This window comes from Prinia subflava, chromosome 7, assembly GCF_021018805.1.
Source record: "Prinia subflava isolate CZ2003 ecotype Zambia chromosome 7, Cam_Psub_1.2, whole genome shotgun sequence".
Taxonomy (NCBI): domain Eukaryota; kingdom Metazoa; phylum Chordata; class Aves; order Passeriformes; family Cisticolidae; genus Prinia; species Prinia subflava.
Window position 1 is genome coordinate 2,438,175 of NC_086253.1, and position 17,971 is coordinate 2,456,145.

At 51.9% G+C, this 17,971-nt stretch overlaps 1 protein-coding gene and 1 long non-coding RNA gene across 5 annotated transcripts in view; one reads left to right on the forward strand and one right to left on the reverse strand.

The window, feature by feature from the left end:
• LZTS3 (leucine zipper tumor suppressor family member 3) overlaps positions 1 to 15,227 on the forward strand; it is a 46,383-nt gene extending 31,156 nt beyond the window's left edge. For 3 of the 4 annotated variants that reach the window (XM_063401363.1, XM_063401362.1, XM_063401364.1), the window contains exons 2-4: positions 3,256 to 3,744; positions 5,250 to 6,080; positions 7,215 to 15,227. In XM_063401363.1, coding sequence (XP_063257433.1) covers positions 3,295 to 3,744; positions 5,250 to 6,080; positions 7,215 to 7,925 — 1,992 coding nt within the window. In that variant the 5' untranslated portion in view covers positions 3,256 to 3,294 and the 3' untranslated portion in view covers positions 7,926 to 15,227. The remainder of the gene's footprint in view (positions 1 to 3,255; positions 3,745 to 5,249; positions 6,081 to 7,214) is intronic. The other variant, XM_063401365.1, reaches the window with a different exon arrangement.
• Positions 9,945 to 17,970, reverse strand: LOC134552621 (uncharacterized). The gene is made up of 2 exons (XR_010080905.1): positions 17,633 to 17,970; positions 9,945 to 17,532 (listed from the first exon to the last, which is right to left on the reverse strand). It is a non-coding gene; the product is annotated as an uncharacterized LOC134552621 (long non-coding RNA).
• Between the last annotated feature and the right edge of the window lies 1 nt (position 17,971).

Genomic DNA, 17,971 nt, shown 5'->3' on the forward strand with positions numbered 1-17,971 from the left:
CTTCTAAAGGACCAGCTTGGGAATGAAATGCTGCTAAAGGGAAACCACTTGGCTTCCCTCAGCCTCCCTGTGCTCATGGGCAGGCTCAGCACCCTTGGGGATCACCCACTTTCAGTTCCTGTTCCCATGGGAGGGAGGCAGTTATCATGGAATCATGGAATGGTTTGGTTTGGAAGGGACCTTAAAGATCATCCAGTTCCAACCTCCTGCCAAGGGCAGGGACACTTTCCACCAGCCCAGGTTGCTCCAGGCTCCTTTCAGCCTGGCCTTGGACACTTCCAGGGATCCCGGGGCAGCCACAATTTCCCTGGGCTGGTGAGTGCCAGGGCCTCACCACCCTCAGTCAAAAATTTCTTCCCAATATCCCATCTAACCCTGCCCTGTCAGTTTGAAGCCATTCCCTCTTGTCCTCTTGCCCCAGAGAGGATGAGATTTAAGGAGAAGAAATGTCCTGGGGAAGTTTTTAGTCACACATTCCCTCAAACCTGGAAGGAGAAAAAAAGACTCTCCTGCTCTGTGCCAGAGCGTGGCAACGTTATTCCTGTGCTCAAAATTTGATTTCACAGTTCGGCTGAGGAACAACCAATGTAAAACCTGACTGGGAACTGGAGCTGGCCAGAAGATACAAACCCAAGGGTTGTTGTTCTCGGAAAAAAATGGCCCTTTTTGGCAAACAAAGCTGTACTGTCAGGAATCTGTTGGCACTTCTGGAATCTCCTTCATAACATATTTGTAACACTTGTCTCTATGCTCTGTTTATCAGATTCCGGGTTTGCAGTAAACATAAGCTAAGAACAAGGGGGGGTTTCAGAATATTTTCTTGGATGATTCCCAGTTAAAAGAAAACGCTTGTTGTTGTGTTGGCCTTTTTTTTTCTTCTTTTTTTTTTTTTTTTTTTTTCCTTTTGGAAGGATCAAACTTTCCAGTGACCTCATCCTGCCCTCAGAGAGTCAATGTAAATGTGCAAATGTCACCGTGAAATTTACCCAGTGAGGGAAAAGTAACCTGGATTTCTTCCTTGCTGGCTGGGGAGCACTGCCAGGAGACAATGCTACTTCCTTGTCTGGAGCTGAGACCTTCCAGCACATCCCTCCCATGGTGCCTGGTGTCCCATAAAAAGAAGTCACAGCCTATAAAGATTCCCAAAGTCACTGAAAAGCAGGTTATTCCAAAATTAGGAGGACAAAATCTCTTCCCTTGACTCATAAAATCCAAAGGCACCGCTGGTTGAGGTGGGTGCTCTCCATCCTTCCTCATCACTCCACAGCCCAGCCAAGTCTCCAGGTGCTCAGCAGGCACCTGGATTAACCCCTGGGCATTGTGCACTCCTGAACTATCAGTGGTGATATTCTTTGGGAAGTATCTTTAGGGTGGGAGGGGGTCAGGAGCCTTTGGGTGCTGCTCAGAGCACGTGTCCAAATGTCACATGCCAGATACATGACCAGGCCCTGCCACTGCTTGCTGCTGGCAGAGGTTTTGTCACCTGTGACTAATAAACACTCCTGTTTTGGCTGTAGTGGATCCCCACACGTGCTCACATCATCCTCCTTTACTGCCTGGCCTTTAGACTTTCATCAGGGAATGACATGAGATCATCAGGCAGGACAGAGGTGCAACGTGCAGGGTGTCCTCAGCAGAGACCACAAAGTGTTCCCTTAATGCTCGTGGATCATAAAACCCCAGAATGGGTTGGGTTGGGTTGGAAAGGACCTTAAATCCCATCTAACAGCTCTGTGTCCTCTCCCTGTGGCACAGCATTTGCCACATCTGCCCCTCGGGCTGTACTTTGGACAGGGCAGGATGCTGGGAAAGGGGGAGGAGAAGCCTCCAGAAACGCGGTTTAATAAAAGCAAAGTTGAGCAGCACAGACCCTGCTTTAACCTTTTTAATTCTTTTTCCATTCCATTATTAGTGCAAATAGCAAGGCCCTGTGAGACACCACATGGGAGCTGAGCTCCAGACCTCAGCTTGCTCTCCAGGGAAATAAACCCAGTCCTGCTTTGCTCAGGGAGGGCTGAATGAACATCCCTACCCCAAAGAGAGGGAAAACCCCATGGAAATGGGGATTTTCTCCATCTCCCCTTCCTGCTGGTCTTACCTGACCTCTGCCATCCCGAACCTTTCTCCAAAGTGCCTCACTATTTTTATCCCATCCACAGGAAAACCAGCAGCTTCTGCTGTCCTTGAGTCCTGCTTTAGTCCCCACACTGCTAGGATGGTTTATCCTGGAAAGCCTGGAACTAAGAGTGTCTGAGACAAAAGGAAAGCATTCATTCTGGCCCATGGGGATTGAGTCAGTGAACTCAGGGCTGGGTGGACAGTGGTCAGCTGAGTGGCCACAGCCGTCCATGAGCCACTGACCATGCTCCTGACCCTGCTCCTCCAGGTTTGGTTCAGTCACTCAAAATTTGCAATGCCCCTTCTCCCTTCTTTCAGGCAATGAGATTCTTGGCTTGTACAGGTTCAAATTCTCCATTATTCGATAAGGCAACAACAACAACAAACTGTTATGGGTCTTTTATTTTCTTAAATAGGATTTTACCCCTTTGTATAAAAGCTGATGAAGAGCATCTAGACATGTGAGAATTGGTCCCAAGGATAATTGGTCCCAGGACAGCCCTAGTGAAAGACAACTTTTGAAACCATTACTTGCATGTTAACCATGTCCCATGGCCTAGTTTTGGCCAACCAAGGCACAGCCTAAGTAAGAATCAAATGGAGAAGGAGAATAATGATTTAAAAGAAAATTTAGGATGGCACTTGCACAAAAGCATCTTTTTAAAAGCTCAAGTTCAGGCAAGCAACAATCCCAAGAAAGAGATGGAAATTGTGGTGCTTAAACCCTGTGGTGTCATGCCTAGGGGATGTGCTGGAGGGAGCATTTGTATGAGCCAGGACCACGGATGGAGACCTTCCATCCCCATGGAACACAAACTTGTTCAAACCTGGGAAAAGTGACAGAAATAATTCAAGCTTGGGCACAGCAAATGGTTGTGTCTCACCAACGTAGAGCTGTGCCTGCTAAAATCCATGCAACTCACTCCCCTGGGAACCACAAGTCTTGGATTGAGAAGAATAGGAGCTCTTTTTGACAGCAGTGGGTGGGATTTGGGGAATGCTGCTCCTCCAAGGGGTCTGGGGGGGGGGCCCACAGAAGAGGAGTCCCAATTACTGGGACATGATTTGGATCTGCAAAGGGCACGGCAGACAAAAAGCCATCTCTTTAACAACCCTTTTTCCCCCTCCTCATCCCAGTGCCACTGAGCTGTGCCTCCACCTCACCCCTACGCTGCCATGGCCACGCTAGAGACGCTGCCCGTCCTCAGTGACCCGGCCTACGCCAGCCCGGAGAACTTCCACGGCTTCTCCCCGCGGTATTCCCAGACCATCCCCAAGGGCGCCATGGGGAGCGTGGGCAGCGGAGTGGCCAACGACCAGGAGTTCGCCATGAAGAGCGTGGGCACCCGCACGCAGAGCAGCGGCCGGCAGGCGGAGGGGCCCCGCAACGGCTACGCGGGCCGGGAGATCTCCAACCGCTACTCCGGCGAGGAGAAGACCTACAAGTCGGAGAAGGTCTCCAACTCCCTCTACATCAACGGCGACCTGCGCAAGAGCGAGAAGGTGAAGATGGACATCTGCGGCAACGTGACCACCAACAACGAGAAGAACCTGCCGCCGCCTCCGCAGTACCGAGAGCCCGGTAACCCACCAAAGATTTTGCCAATCTCCGGCAAGCTAGACCAGGTGAGGACCCACCTGGAGGAGCTGGGTGGCCACGGGGCTCCTCTGGAAGCACAGACCGGGAGGCCTCGGGCAGCGGTGCAGTCTTGATGGTCTCGTTTTTATTTTGTACATTTTCATGCAGCGATGATGTAATTCTTATGAGTTTCAGGGGGGTTGTTTGTTCTTGAGGAACCCAAGAGCGTGACCACAAGTGATCCACATACAGCCCATTTAAGCCTGGGTTTAAGTCACTGACTATTCCAACTCCCTGAGATGCTGTACCTATCCCTCTGGAGGATGGTGAGGGAGCTGGGTTTGGCTCCTATTTCAGCAGGTCCAGCATCTGAGTCCCACTCTTGTTTTGTGTGTTTTGTGCCTTTTATAGGCGGTTTCCAACCACCCACTGCCACCTAAAGCTGTTGCCTGGAAGCAGCCATGAGCATCTGTTCACAATCCCAGTGTCCCTTGTGAGGGAAAAGGCTTGGGAACTGCCCCTGTAAACATTTATCTCCCAGCCCAGTCCTCATGGCTTCAGGGAGAAAAATATCCCAGGACTGGAGGAACAGAGCCCAGGAGCCAGCATTGTTTTATGTAGCCTGCTGCTCTGCTCCAGTGACTTCCATAATTTGTGTCCAGTATTATTTCTACAGCATTAGATGGCCTTTTCTCCTGGGTTGTTAATCCAACAGCCCCTGCAGTCCATCTCAGTCTCACACTTGGTCTCCAGCCCTTAGTGGGGCTTACTCTGTTTCTCCTAAAAGGCATTTTCAAAATACCTTTGCTTCCTCCAGTTTACTTTTTACCTAAAGTCCAACCTGCAGTAGGGGAGACTCAATCCCATTTTGAGGAAAATTTTGTTCCTAATGGTGCATTGATGGGGTGAGGGATGTGCAAGGCTTTAAAATCCTTTCTAAATCCCTCACAGCTGTGGTCTATTGTCCCCCAGCATTGCTTATGCCATAGAAAACACAAATTTCAAATGAAGAGCAGCTCCAGCATGTTCCTTGCCCGGTTTCACTGCTGTCACAGCTTCTACCTGCTCCTGTCCGAGGACAAGCAGGACACGAGGTCCCCACAGGCACAGGTCACTGCTGGCAGCAGGGAGATGTGATGCTCTGAGGAAAAATGACTGCCAACTCAAGGGTTTGATTCAGCTTTCAGCAAAAGGGCAATGCAACCTCAAGGCTAGAAATATAATCAGCAAAAATTAGAGTTCTTTTGGTCAAGTCTGGTAAGCAAGGGGCAGCCCTTGTGAAAGCACTAGGTGAACCCAAGGAGTATTCTAGGGAAAAATCACACGGGTTTGGGGTGAGTCAAGATGGTTTCGTTTCAGCTGGGGGAAGGGAAGGCAAAGTGTTGCCCTTCGAGTGACCAAATATCCCTCATGTGCAACCCCAAATGTTCCAGGGTGTAACAGGGTGGGATGAGGAGCCAGCCCAAGCTGCCCTGTGCCGTTGTGTCTCTTTTATGTGTTGTTACCGAGCCTCCTGCCGTGTTTGACGCGTGGTCCTTTTTCCTTTTTGCAGAGCAATGAGCCCTTAGTTAGACCCTCAGCCTTTAAACCAGTAGTTCCTAAAAACTTCCATTCCATGCAGAACCTCTGCCCGCCGCAGAGCAACGGGATGGCAGAGAACAGAAAGAGCTTGAACCATGCCAACAGCAATAGCCCGTCCGCACCCAAGGGTGGACTCGACAAGAGCAGCCTTAACAGGACTACAAACCAAGGCGGGGGGCTCTCGGATTCGGGCCGTAACTCGCTGACGAGCCTGCCCACCTACGGGACGGGCTACAGCCAGCACGTGGGCCCCATGAGCGCCTCCACGAGCCACATCAACCGCATCGGGACCACCTACGTGGAGAAGAACATCGTGGGATACAACGGGATATCTACCTCAGACAGCGGGCGGTCCTCGAGCAAGAGCACCTCGTCCTTCAACAGACTGAACCATCTCAACGAAACGATGCCTTTCCACTCGCCCTCGACCGACGACATCATCCAGGACCTGGAGGACCGGCTGTGGGAGAAGGAGCAGGAGGTGCTGCAGATGCGGAGGAACTTGGACAAGAGCGAGGCGGCCATCTTCCAGGTGTTCGAGGAGAAGCAGAAGATCTGGGAGAGGGAAATGGAGGACCTGAGGCAGAACTATGCCAACAAGTTGCAGCAGGTCTCCAAAAAGGCGCAGCGGGCTCAGCAGGCTCTGCAGCTCCAAATCTTCAAGCTCCAGCAGGAGAAAAAAAAACTCCAGGAAGACATGGGACAACTCCTGCAGCAACGAGAGGAGCTGGAGAAGAAATTTGTGGCTTTCAAGAAGGAGCAGGCTGAGTTTCTCCCCAAGATTGAAGAGACCAAGTGGGAGGTAAGAGCATTGTTGTAACAGGCCGTGAATGAGGTTTCCATCACGGGATCTGGTGACCCAAAGTACCTCCCCCGTGCCCTAAGTGGAGCCCACAGGTAACAGCCGTGGGTTGGTGACCTCCAGCTAACAGGTGACACTTGTCACCTCCCTTGTCGGAGTCCCAGGCCTGTTGACTGCAATTAAGCTAAAAAATGCACAACTTTTTGTGCGCACCCTCCTGTGCTGGTTAATATTTTGACTTCACAGTCTGGTCACTCCAAGTTGTGACATTCAAATCCAGTTTCAGGGGACACAGGTCTTTCCACACAGGTACTTGTGCCAGCCAAAAATGGGCTTAAGTCTATTTTAATTAATTCTTTTACCATTTGCATTTGGGAAAACCTTGAAACCGCCTTTCAGATATTTGATTTTTTTTAAATTGAAGATATAAAAGCAACTGAGCTAAGAATGACATGGATAGCCACGTCTACCTCATGTTTTCCGTTCTAACACAATGTTTTCAGTTGTTAATAAGTTTGTCTCTCTTAAAAGGCTGAAAGACAAATTCCTCCTTCTAGTTCTCCTGCTGAGTCCTACATAACTTTTTCCTACTGTTCCTATTTTTAGAACATTTTATCAAGGTCTGTTTGTATAGCCAGTGCTAACATACCTTTTTTTCAGCTTGATCATGTGAAGAATTTTAATCCTTCCATGCACAGGCTAGAAACTTTAAATTTATTAAGAGTGCAGAGGGAAAACATAGCTCTAGAATCAAGAAGACCTTATTCTGCTAATCCTGATGGAAAGTCAATGAAGCTGGGATTAACTAGGCTCTGAAATGTGGCATTTGCAGATGTTCAGCAGAAGGTTTGGGATTGAGCCCTGCGGCTTTGTGGGTGGGAGAGTAAGATGAAGGCAGGAGCATGGTGAGGATTGCAGTACTAGGCTTGGCTGTTTGGGCAGCGCCAGCTGGGAACAGCATCAGGTCCTTGAGAGCCAGGAAAAAACACAGAGGTGGGGACAGCCTCTCGGTCTGTGGCACGGTCTGGTGCCTGGTGAAGGCCGGGTCCTTGAGCAGGGTCATTTCTTGGGCAGTGCAGGGGACAAGCAGCTCCTCACTGCCATCCGCCAGCCTCACGAGTGCTCTCCCCACAGGTGTGCCAGAAGGCAGGGGAGATCTCCCTGCTCAAGCAGCAGCTGAAGGACTCCCAAGCCGACGTCTCCCAGAAGCTCAATGAGATCGTGGGACTGCGGTCGCAGCTCAAGGAAGGCAAGAACTTCCTACGGGAGAAAGAGGAGCAGATCCTCACCCTGAAGGACTCCTACAGCTCCAAGAGCGTCAACCTGGAGATCTGCGAGGGCGAGCTGCAGAGGAAGATGAGCGAGGTCCAGGTGCTGAGGGAAAAACTGAACCACTGTGAGCTGGAGGTCTCCGGCCTGAAGCGGACACTTGCCAGCATGGGACCCTCGGGGTCTTTTGGAGGGGACCTCGGGGAGAAGCTGCGGGACCCGCTGGCCTGCGAGAGCGACGAGGCCAAGATGCAGCGGCAGAGCGAGGACAGCGTGAACACCCTGCGCAGGGAGGTGGAGCGGCTCCAGACGGAGCTGAAGCTGGAGCGGCAGCAGCGGGAGCAGCAGGTGATGGACTTCGAGGAGGAGCGGCGCACGTGGCAGGAGGAGAAGGAGAAAGTCATCAAGTACCAGAAGCAGCTGCAGCTGAACTACGTGGAGATGTACCAGAAGAACCAGCTCCTGGAGCACAAGGTCAACGAGATGAACACGAAGACCACCAGCCCCCCGCACACCGAGGAGAAGAAGACGTGGACTCCCTCCAGACTCGAGCGAATAGAGTCCACCGAGATCTGAGGAGGGACCGAGGCGACACCACGGAATTTTTTATTGCTGTGCATGTACTACCTACTCAAGCCAGTGATCTTCCGAAGGATAACGCGCTCCCGTTGGAGCGGTGTGAGCGTGCTCCCACCAGGCTCCCTCACCCTTACTCTCCACTTCTGTGCTCTGTAGGTAAAATAACTGTGGATGTGCGTTGGTTTTCTATCGATAATGCGACATCTCGTCTGGGTTTTCTCCTAGTACAGCCGGTGAGGGTCAATTGGCTCTTTTGTAATCTGCCCTGACTGTTACTTCACTAGAGGCTGCCACCCCCTCTCCTACAATTCACCCTTCTTTGGTTGGTTGTTTTGGAGGGTTGTATTTGGTTTATTTGGTTTTCCAAGCATTTAAGTGCAGCAAAACAGTTCAAAGTGGCAGGTTTGTTGGTTTTTGGTTTGGTTTTTTTTTTTCCAGGATGTTTTTAGCCACATTGGCTAATGGAGCAAAGCTCTCGGGATCATGAGCAAACTCAAGTGTTCTGCATCAAGTATCCTGTCTAGACAGTGGTCTTAGTGAAGTCAGTGCGAGCTTGGCCACTGATTTCAGTGAAACCAGACATATCCCTACCAGACGACTCCCTCTTGCCCTGGCTGCAGGAGGGTAGGATATCCTTGAGGAGCAGGATGAGCCTGTCCTGGTAACAGGAGCCAACAAGGAATGATGTCCCAGCAGGAGCCTCTCTGGAGGCTCAGCAGAGCTTAACATATGCTGCGTTTTCACTTCCTTGTGGTTTCCTCCTGCCGTTCCACTCCTCTCCCAGGTTGTGACCAACCCCGGGAGCAGAAATACCCTCTCACCTCTGCCTTGGTCCCCTTACTCTTACTCTATACCCAAGCTGGCTACAGCAAGAAAAAAGCTTGGAAATCCGAGCTGGTTTCCCTTCCCAACTGCCCTCTTACTTCCCAAAGTCAATGGAATTGAGGTTTGGGGAAGCCTCCAAACCCATGGGATGTTTATGCAAACTGAAGCTTTAGCAATCTGCCCCAAAAGCGGGCAATTGTGCCACCCTGTCCCCAAACGAGTGACACCTTGGTGCACTCTCTTGGTCCAGGGTCTGCTTAAAAACAGCACTCGAGCCTCACTCAGGAGCTGCAGGGGGGGCACAGCAGCATCACAGCTGGATTGCAATGGTCAGGCTTCAGTACTGCCATTCCAAACAGCACCCACGGCCATCCCACGGGGCATCCCACACTCCAGGGATGGAGGTAATAACTCGCAGGCCTAGCTCGAGAAAATACTCAGCTACTAACTCTGAGCATGAAAGAAGTCGTAAGAGGGGAAAATGCTTAAGATCACGCAAGTGCTTATGCCCTGGCAGAATAATAAACCAAATCCTACGTGCACAGTCACTGAGGCAGCAAAACCTGGCATTCTGCTTGAAAACACGGGCAAAGTGAGCTCGGTTCTTCCTGTCATGGACAATTTTTTACCATGAGTCACAACAAAGAGGAGAAAAACGTTGCAAAGTGGAGTTTGCACTGGCCGAAGGATCAATAGGAGTGGGGATTTTGGCTCTTTGCCCTGGAGAGCAGCTATAAAAGTTAGAATCAGCACTGGGATGTCTTGAAATGTCTGTGAGGTGATTCCAGGGTGAGTTTGGCCAGATTACATTTCATGTGCATACCAAGGAAGAACCTCGAGGCACTGGGGGGCTGAAGACCTTCCAAACAAAAGCCCTGAAGCTGCACATTTTCCATGTTCTGTCTCCCCAAAGCTCTCCTGTTCATGACCAGGCCTGACCTTCAGTTTGAGAACAAATATTGTTGTGATGAGCTCCAGACTGAGCAGAGTGGAGACTGCAGTTAGTCCCACCAGCCCAAGTCATCGGCCAGGAGCTGGGAGTGGCTGCCAGAGACCCCTGGAGTCATTGAAAATGGAAAAGTGAAACAAGACCAGGGCATTTCAAGATCCAAGTTGACAGTTCCTGTCTTTTCCCACTACTTCTGCCCATGTCTTTGGAGCTGGAGGAAGACAACTCATGGAAAACACCGGGGCTGCTCAGGCTAAGCCCCTTTCCCTGGACCAGCCATAAAAGGGGGATTAGGTCAGGCCTGACTCCTGATGGGTGTGGGGAAGAGTCCTGCTGCAAATCCTGAAGATGCTCCAGCACTTTGGACGTCATCCCGTGCACCCCAGCAGGGAAGGAGTGCAGCTGCCTGCCAGTGCCACACAGCTGCCGACTCTGCCATGCCCAGGGAGACACCCACACCTACCTGGCCAGGCAAATCCTAGAGCTTCCTCCGTGTCACACTCCAGGCCTTCCAGACAAAGTTCTAACACCCCACAGTGTCAGGGTTGGAGATCTGGTGTCTTGCACCATCTCAGCTTTCTTTTCACATCAGACAGGCCCACGTTGTCCTCCCTCCCAAAGCAGGTGTTTGGTGTCTGTTCTTGTGAAGATTGTTCATCTCAGAGGAAAGGCCCGCTCCCCTTCCTCACTGCATCACATCAATCCAGAGTTTCAAGCCAGATCTGAGAGACCTCGACTGTGGACACTCCCTGGCTGACAGAGCCTTGCAGATATCCATTAAGACACTCTGCTCCTGGTTTTTCCCTCTCTCGGGATCCTCCCACCCAGGATCCCCCCAGCATCTGGCTGTCCTTCAAAAACCACCCCGCCTGTGCTATGGAAAATACAGATGGTTTTGGGAGCCAAACTGCCACATTCCTGTGCTTCAGGATTCCTCCCCACAGCTGGATGTGCTGCTCCCCTTCAAGTCCTTTCCCCTGTGCCAGCCCTTTGCTCAGCAGAGATGGAGCAAAATGATGGTGTGACACCTGGATTCCTGCTGTTTGTGCCCAGGTGGGAGCTCACCCAGCTCCTTCCACATCTTGACACTTTCACAAGTTGATGAAATCTCTCATCAAAAGCTTTGTTGAGGCTCTGGGGTCTTAGCCCTGGGTTAGGACAGCCAAGGGGTGCCAGGCTGGTGTTTGGGTGACATATCCTGGGAATGGCCAAGGAGGTGTGTCTCTTGGAGGCTCAGGCAGGGCTGATGAATTGTTCCTGTCCCATGGAACTTGGGCTTGACCATCCCCCAGCTGTCTCCTCCACCTTGGAGCTAGTGGAATTCAGTGTGACATCCTGGCTCACGTGTCATTCTCCAAGTCCTACCTCTAACTTGCCACTGGCCACCACCACAAGCTGTGGCCATGAGGGTCTCAGCTCAGTTGCCCACACATGGGGTCCACAAGCATCAGAGATGCTCTGGGATACCCAACACATGCAGCTGGACAATATGATCCAAGATTTTTGGGAGAGCCAGGCCAGTGGTGGCAGTCCTGGAGCAGCTCTGGTGTCACAGCACCCCCATGTACAGAGCCCAGTCATGCTCCAGGCACATCCACATGGCAAACAGAGGACACTGACCAGCTCCAGTGGCTTCCATCCATGAGGATTTGGGCTGAGCAGGCTATCCCAGTGCCAGGGAAGGTCTTGCTCTGCTGTGAGTGGGGTTGCTTTGCTCCACCACCAAGGCTGGCTGCTCCTGCTGTCCCAGCACCCCAGCTGGGCTGATTCCAGCACTCCCCTCTCACTCCAGGGTGAACACCACAACCAGGGCATGTTGCTGTGCCTCACGCAGCCCCACTTAGCTCCTGCCACTGTCTGCTGGCAGCTGGTGGCCCCAGTCCTGCTGTCACTGGTGGTGGGCACTCACCTCCGGGTTTCCACGCTCCACAGAGGAATGGAATTGTTGCTCTCACGCTGTTGTACAGAGAGAAGTGTACTTGGATGTAAATAAGAGCCCAGCTCTGTGTGTTGATGATTAAATGGAGACAAGAAGGCTCTGTGGCTTCTCTGTTGGCGAGCGGCGCTGAGCGCTGCACGGGGGGTGTCAGCACCCCGAGCTGTGCCTGGCTGCAGTGGGAATCTGGGCCTCAGCACCTCCCAGGAAACCAATCCACTTGGGATTAGCTCAGCCTGGTGTCACTCTGTCCTGCTTTGGCACTTGCTGTCACCCTGGGCCAGGTTTGCAATTGCCCCCTGGTTAAGGGTGAAGCCCCCTGTGCCCGTCTGGTGTCACACCCAGACTCCACGCAGACAGTGGCTCCCAGAGGTGTCCCCTGAGCTCTGCCCATGGACAGGATCGTCCTGCTCCCCTCCTGCACCTTGCAGTGGCACTTTAGGCTCGCTCAAGGCAGTGAGCTCACAAGCAACATGACCAAAGATCTCTGGGGAGCGTTGGGCTGCACACTTGGAGCTGTGTCTCTGCTTTCCTGCAGAGAGATGAGGCTGGTGTGGGCTGGAAAAGGGGAATGAGAACTGGCAGGGGACAGGATTTCCCCGTGTCCCACTTGGGAATGTTTGCAGGTCCATATGGGCCTTTCCTGTGCGAGACAGGACAGGACAGAAAGGAGTTCCTGGGTGAGGTGATGGTCCCCAGTTGACACCAGTGTCCTCCACAGCCATAGCAAATAGCTCCACACATTTCCCGTGGAGATTAAAGGCCAGGGGCTGTCCCTAGGAGTTGGGATGGATGCCATTCCCTTTCTTCTTGAGGAGAAGAGAGGATGCACACCAAGCCATGCATCCTTTTGTCTTCAGGCAACTTCATGCCTCTCGTCTTCAGAGCAATAGGTCTGCTCTAGGTTAGCAGCAGACACCACTACAGGGTCCAGTCAATTCTTCTGGCTCAGTGGGAATTGTCCAGGAAAATGAGGCCTGGTGGTCCTGCTGGCTGCCCTCTTGGTGTCCTCAGCTCACCCCAGGGCATCCTCAGCACCCTCCTTACCAAGGAACCACATTCCAAGGTGAAGGCAGCGTGTTCTTCGCTTCTCCTGCTTGGGGTGCTGAAGGCATCTCCGCCCATCTTTGCCCCATGAAGGCTCCTGGGCCTGGCAGGAGGCCAGTGGGAGATCTGTGCTCCTGCAGGTGGCTGTTCAGGTGGGTCTGGGCCTTGGGCAGATGCCTCTCACTGTGCCTCTGCTCCCCAGCCGTGCTGAGCCTTCTCCACTCCATCCCTGGGATGGGAGAGAGCCCAACTCACTGTTAATTTAACCCAAACCTTCAGTTTAAGCCTTGAAACCCCTTTATAGAAGTTACTGTTCACCAAGACCCCTTGCTAAATCTCTGCTCCTGTGTTGCCTGTGCCCTGCTGCTCCTCTGCTGCAGCTCTCCAGGCTCTCCTGCCTCCTTTTGGATCATCCCCATCCCACTGGAGCAGTCAGTGCCTCTCCCAGTGCTCTCCCCGGCACATCTGGACAGGCTGGAGCTACAGCCCCCACTGAGAATGGGTTATCCCAACCCTGCTCTCAGGAGCTTTCCAGAACACTGATCCTCTCCCCTCTGACATTCCCACGGCAGCTCCATCAGCCCTGCTTTACCTCCAAGGACAACCTGGCCTCCTGCTGAAGGACATTCCCATGGCCTGCAATCCTGAGGGATCATTGCAGGGGGATTCACACCATCACCACCCAGCTCTGGAGCTCCCTGGTCTTTCCACCCTCTAGAAAAATCAGGGGTGTGAGGGGTCAGCGAGCTCCTTAGGGGCACGCAGGACCCCGCAGTGTATCAAGGATCACATCCAGCTGTTTGCAGATGTTGGCTTCCCAGTAAAATGTTCCATGCTGGCCGTCAGCACCAAGCTCCTTTATTTTCAGGATAATCCTCCTGCCTGGTTCTCCCGATGACGGGGATCGTGTCAGGTCTGGAGCCTGGGACCAGGCTGTGTCTCCACAGCTCGTTCACAAATCTGTTTTCTCCGGCAGGAAGTCTCTCCTTTTTGTCCCAAAGCAATAGATCTTTCCAGGGAGATTTAAAAGGGGCTCTTCCCAACTCTGACACCTGCAGGCGAGCCAACATTCCCGTGAACACCTTCACAGCTCCAGCCCTGGCCTCACCTCCTTTGGAAAGGGATGCAAGGTCCAGTCTGGCTCTCAATAACCACAGTGGTGTGATCTCGGTGGCCCCGTTTATCCGGAGAGCCCAAAGCTCCCCACATCCAGCAGACCACCAGCCTGGACACCCCGGAGGTGTGACCCACCCCCATGGCTGTCACTGGGTCCCTGCAGCAGGGAGCCCCTGGGGTGTCTAAGCTCACAGAGCCACATTCGGTGACACCCAGTGAGTCCTGCCACTCCTGATAGCCAGGCTGGGAGGAGAAGCCCCTCACCCCCTCTCCCGTGGCTGCAGGGAGCAGAACGCGTGCGGGCAGAGCCCCAGCACCGCCCGATGCTGCACACCCGGCTGAAGTGTCTATGCAGTCCCTTCCCAGGCGGCCGCCGCTCCTCCGGGGCATCTTCGTTTGCACTCTCCGGGACCCGGTATCGCTGTGAGCCCGGAGGAGCCGCGCTGCGGAGGGGCTCGCTCGCCCCAAACCCGAATCCTCCGCCCTCCGGCAGAGGCACAGCCGTGCCCCGGAGCCCCGGCTCCGTGCGGGGCGAGGCCGCTGTCCGGCTTCACCAGCAATAACAGGAGCTCCGCTGGCACCGCGCCCTTCTCCTGCGGGAGAGCCCTCGTCCCACCCCGCACCTCCCCGAGTGTAAATTCAGCCTCGTGCTTTCCTCCCTCTCGTTTCCTGACGCCTCGGTGTCTCTTTCTCTTCTTCTTCTCTTTCTCTCTCTTTTCCTCTGACTGTGAATTCAAACCAGAAGTGTTCTGAACTCGACTCCGTTACTGTTCTGTTTCCGCGTCGACTGTTTGCTGGTTCTCCGAACTGCGTTTAAACGAGACTTTGCAAAAAAAACCCACAAAAAAAACCCTAAAAGAAAAAAAAAACTTAAAAAAAAATCTTAAAAATTATATATATATATAAATATATATATACTTTAAAAAATAACAAAAATATTTAAAAAAAGAACTCCATAAAGTCGGGTGTCTCTCCTGTCCTCCTGGTCACTTCCAAACACCGTTGTCTTGACTTTGCCTCTGGTTAAGTGTGTTTAAAAGACAAGAAGTTGAAGGGAAAAAAAAAAAAAAAAGAAAAAAAAGGAAAAAAAAAAGAAAAAAGAGGTGACACGCAGCATTCTGGGATTTTTTCTTTTGTACAGCCAAGGTGTATCTGTTTCAGAGGTTCTTGTTAAAACTCCACCACACTTCCCCAGTTCCCTGCTGGTCTGTTGTCTGTTCCCCTTGGGTTATCCAGATGTGAAGAGCTACTGCCTTTGCCATTTTCTACGGTGAATATATAAATATATCTGTACAGAGGTATGTATATATATAAATAGACATGCAGATCTATATGTATACGTATCTCCAGCTCTCCTCTCTCGACCTGACTGTGAAGGATTTTTATTGGGCAAAATAAAATGGAGAAAGGCCCCGTTTTAAAAACAGGACTGCGTGGTTTGTTTGGCTGTGTCACAGGTGGGAGAAGCGGGGAGAACCAGGGGGGTTTTGGGGATGGATCCACAGCTGGGCTGGGGAACTGGGGGAAAGCTTCACCCTGGCTGGACCAGCACGCTTCAATCCAGCTGCAGTGGTGGGAAGGCAATTCCCCTTCCCTCCCCTGCCAAGACCTCGCTTGGAAAAGCCACATCCCCCACTGGAGCATCTCTGGGGGTTCCCTGATTTCCCCAGCACGTGCCTGAAGGAGTGGAAAACACTCAAAACGCAGCAAATCTGTGTTGGATCCCAGATGTTCAGGGCGAGGATTTGGAGGCTGAGGTCCATCCACCTTCCCTCATAAGTGGGGAGGAAACATCACGCCCAAAACCTCCTGCAGGTTTTAACTCGAATGAATCCTACCCAACTCCGTCAGCGTCACTAAAAGAAACAGATAAACGTAGTTTTTCTTTAAAAACCCTGCAATTCCAGCGCTTTTCCCGACGGCAGATTTATTGGAGAGGTCTTCTGCCCTCTGGTGACAAAGCTGATGCCTCCCAGGGCAAAGTGAGTCCGGGATTCCGTGAGTTCCCTCAGGTTTAAAGCCTGAGGTGCCATCAGCTCCCCTCCACACCGCCCTGGCCTCCGGAAAACGGGAATTCCTCACTTGCCAGGGGATAAAAGCCTGACCTGAAGGAAGAGGTGGACAGGAAGCAAACCTGGTAGAACTATCAGGAAGGAGCACAAGGCTATGTAAGGCTCAGGGCAATATTTAAATAGTTTGCCACTGCTGAAAGCCTGCAGCAGACAGGAGAAAGATTTCTGGGAACAGCGGAGCTGTGATTATTGGAAATACTCAAAATCTGTGTGGGCACAGCCCTGGGAAACGGGCCATGGGTGGCTCTGCTGGAGCAGGGGCTCGGGCCAGACCTCCACAGGTCCAGAGTCACCCAAATCCCCCCGTTCTCTTGGGACAGCTGCAGTGACAAGTGTCAGCACGGACACCAGCCTCCCATACACCTGTTATAAATGCCAATCCACAAGTCCAATTAAAATATAATTTGGTTTATTAAAGGATCAAATTACAGAATTTCGGTATAAACCCAGTGGAGTTACGTTGACAATATACCTGAGATTGTCAAGGGTGAACTGGGACACAGTATCTGGCACACTGCAATCCCCCCAGAGTTCACAAAGTTGCCTCGTTCGGGGCTCGGGTTTTATACACTTTATTTTGCCCCTGGCACAAGGTTTACCCACAGTCTCTTTGTTCCCAGGACTGGGTATGAAGAGATTTTCCTCCGGTACTTCGAGGTGCCAATTTCGGGCTTCCCTGGGTGAATGGAAACCGAGGTTTGTGAATGGAAGGGCGTTTTTCTCCAGATCTCCAGGTGATGATGGTGCTCTGATGGCTCTGCTGCCCACGGGAAAAGAACTGATTTATCTTAATGTGTCCTTCTTTCAGATGCCAATCTCATCATCTCCAGTTCCGGCACCTTATTGTGTACCCCTGAATAGTAGTTACTGGGTGGAGCCGCCTAGGAACTCTAATTCCATGGCTGGCTGGAATTTAAGTTACAATTTATTTTATATTTTACCAAACCATGATTTTATTATGTCATTATCCCCAAGAAACACGAATTAACCCACTACATTTATTACACACCCCACTCACGACGCCAACCCACACACGCGAGGGGGCTGGCGCCTCCCTGGGGACACAAAAAGGACATCCTGGTGTTATAAATGCCAATACGATATTCCAATTAAAATAATAATTTGGTTTATTAATAAAGATCGAATCACAGAATTTCGAAAACCCACCAACAGCGGAGACACTTGACAGAGTTTTTCCCGGGAAATGTCAAGGGTGAACCGTGAGATACAGGGTCTGGCAGTCTGCTATCTCCCCCAAAGGTTCACAAATTTGCCCGGTTCGGGGCTTGGTTTTTATACACTTTATTCCGCCCCCGGCAATATTTTCCCATATTTCCCTTTGTTTCCCGACCAATACAAATTCAGGAGTTTCCCCGACCAGGCAGAAAAGAATTCTTTTCAGTTCATGTGTTAATGTCCAATTTCTATAGATCCTTATGGTTGATGAATGATCGAGATAAGGATGATGTCGCTTGATGGTCTGTGAAGGTGGTAACCAAGGTGTGAGTCGCTGGGCCACCTTATCTTGATGGGTCTCCTCCCAGTACTTGAGAAGGCTGCAGGCTTTTCCCGAAAATCCTTTGTTCCTTTCTGAATGGAAGCGCCTGCTTTTTCAGGGTTGTTAGTTTCAGCATCTGCTGCAAGCTCTCCTAAAACATACTTTTACCCAATACAAATTTATACAACTTTATAGTTTTCCAATTTACCATAAGAACATGAATTAATCATTTCACATTTTTCACACTAGGTGTGCACGTACCCAGCGGGTTTCTGCAGCCAAGACAGGTGTCCTGTAACCACAGACCCACAGAGCCGCGCAATGCTTTGGGTTGGAAGGGACATCAAGGACCACCGAGTCCAACCTCCCGCCACGGGCAGGGACACCTTCCACTGTCCCAGGGTGCTCCAAGCCCTGTCCAGCCTGTCCTTGGGCACTGCCAGGGATCCAGGGGCGGTCCCAGGGCTCGGGGGCTCCGGGGCGGCCGCGACGCTTCAGGGGCATCCCCGGGACCGCCATGGCGGCGCCCAGGGCGCCCACGTGACTCGGAGCTGTCACGTGATCCTCGTGTCACGTGGCCGTGCGGGAGGGGGGAGCGCC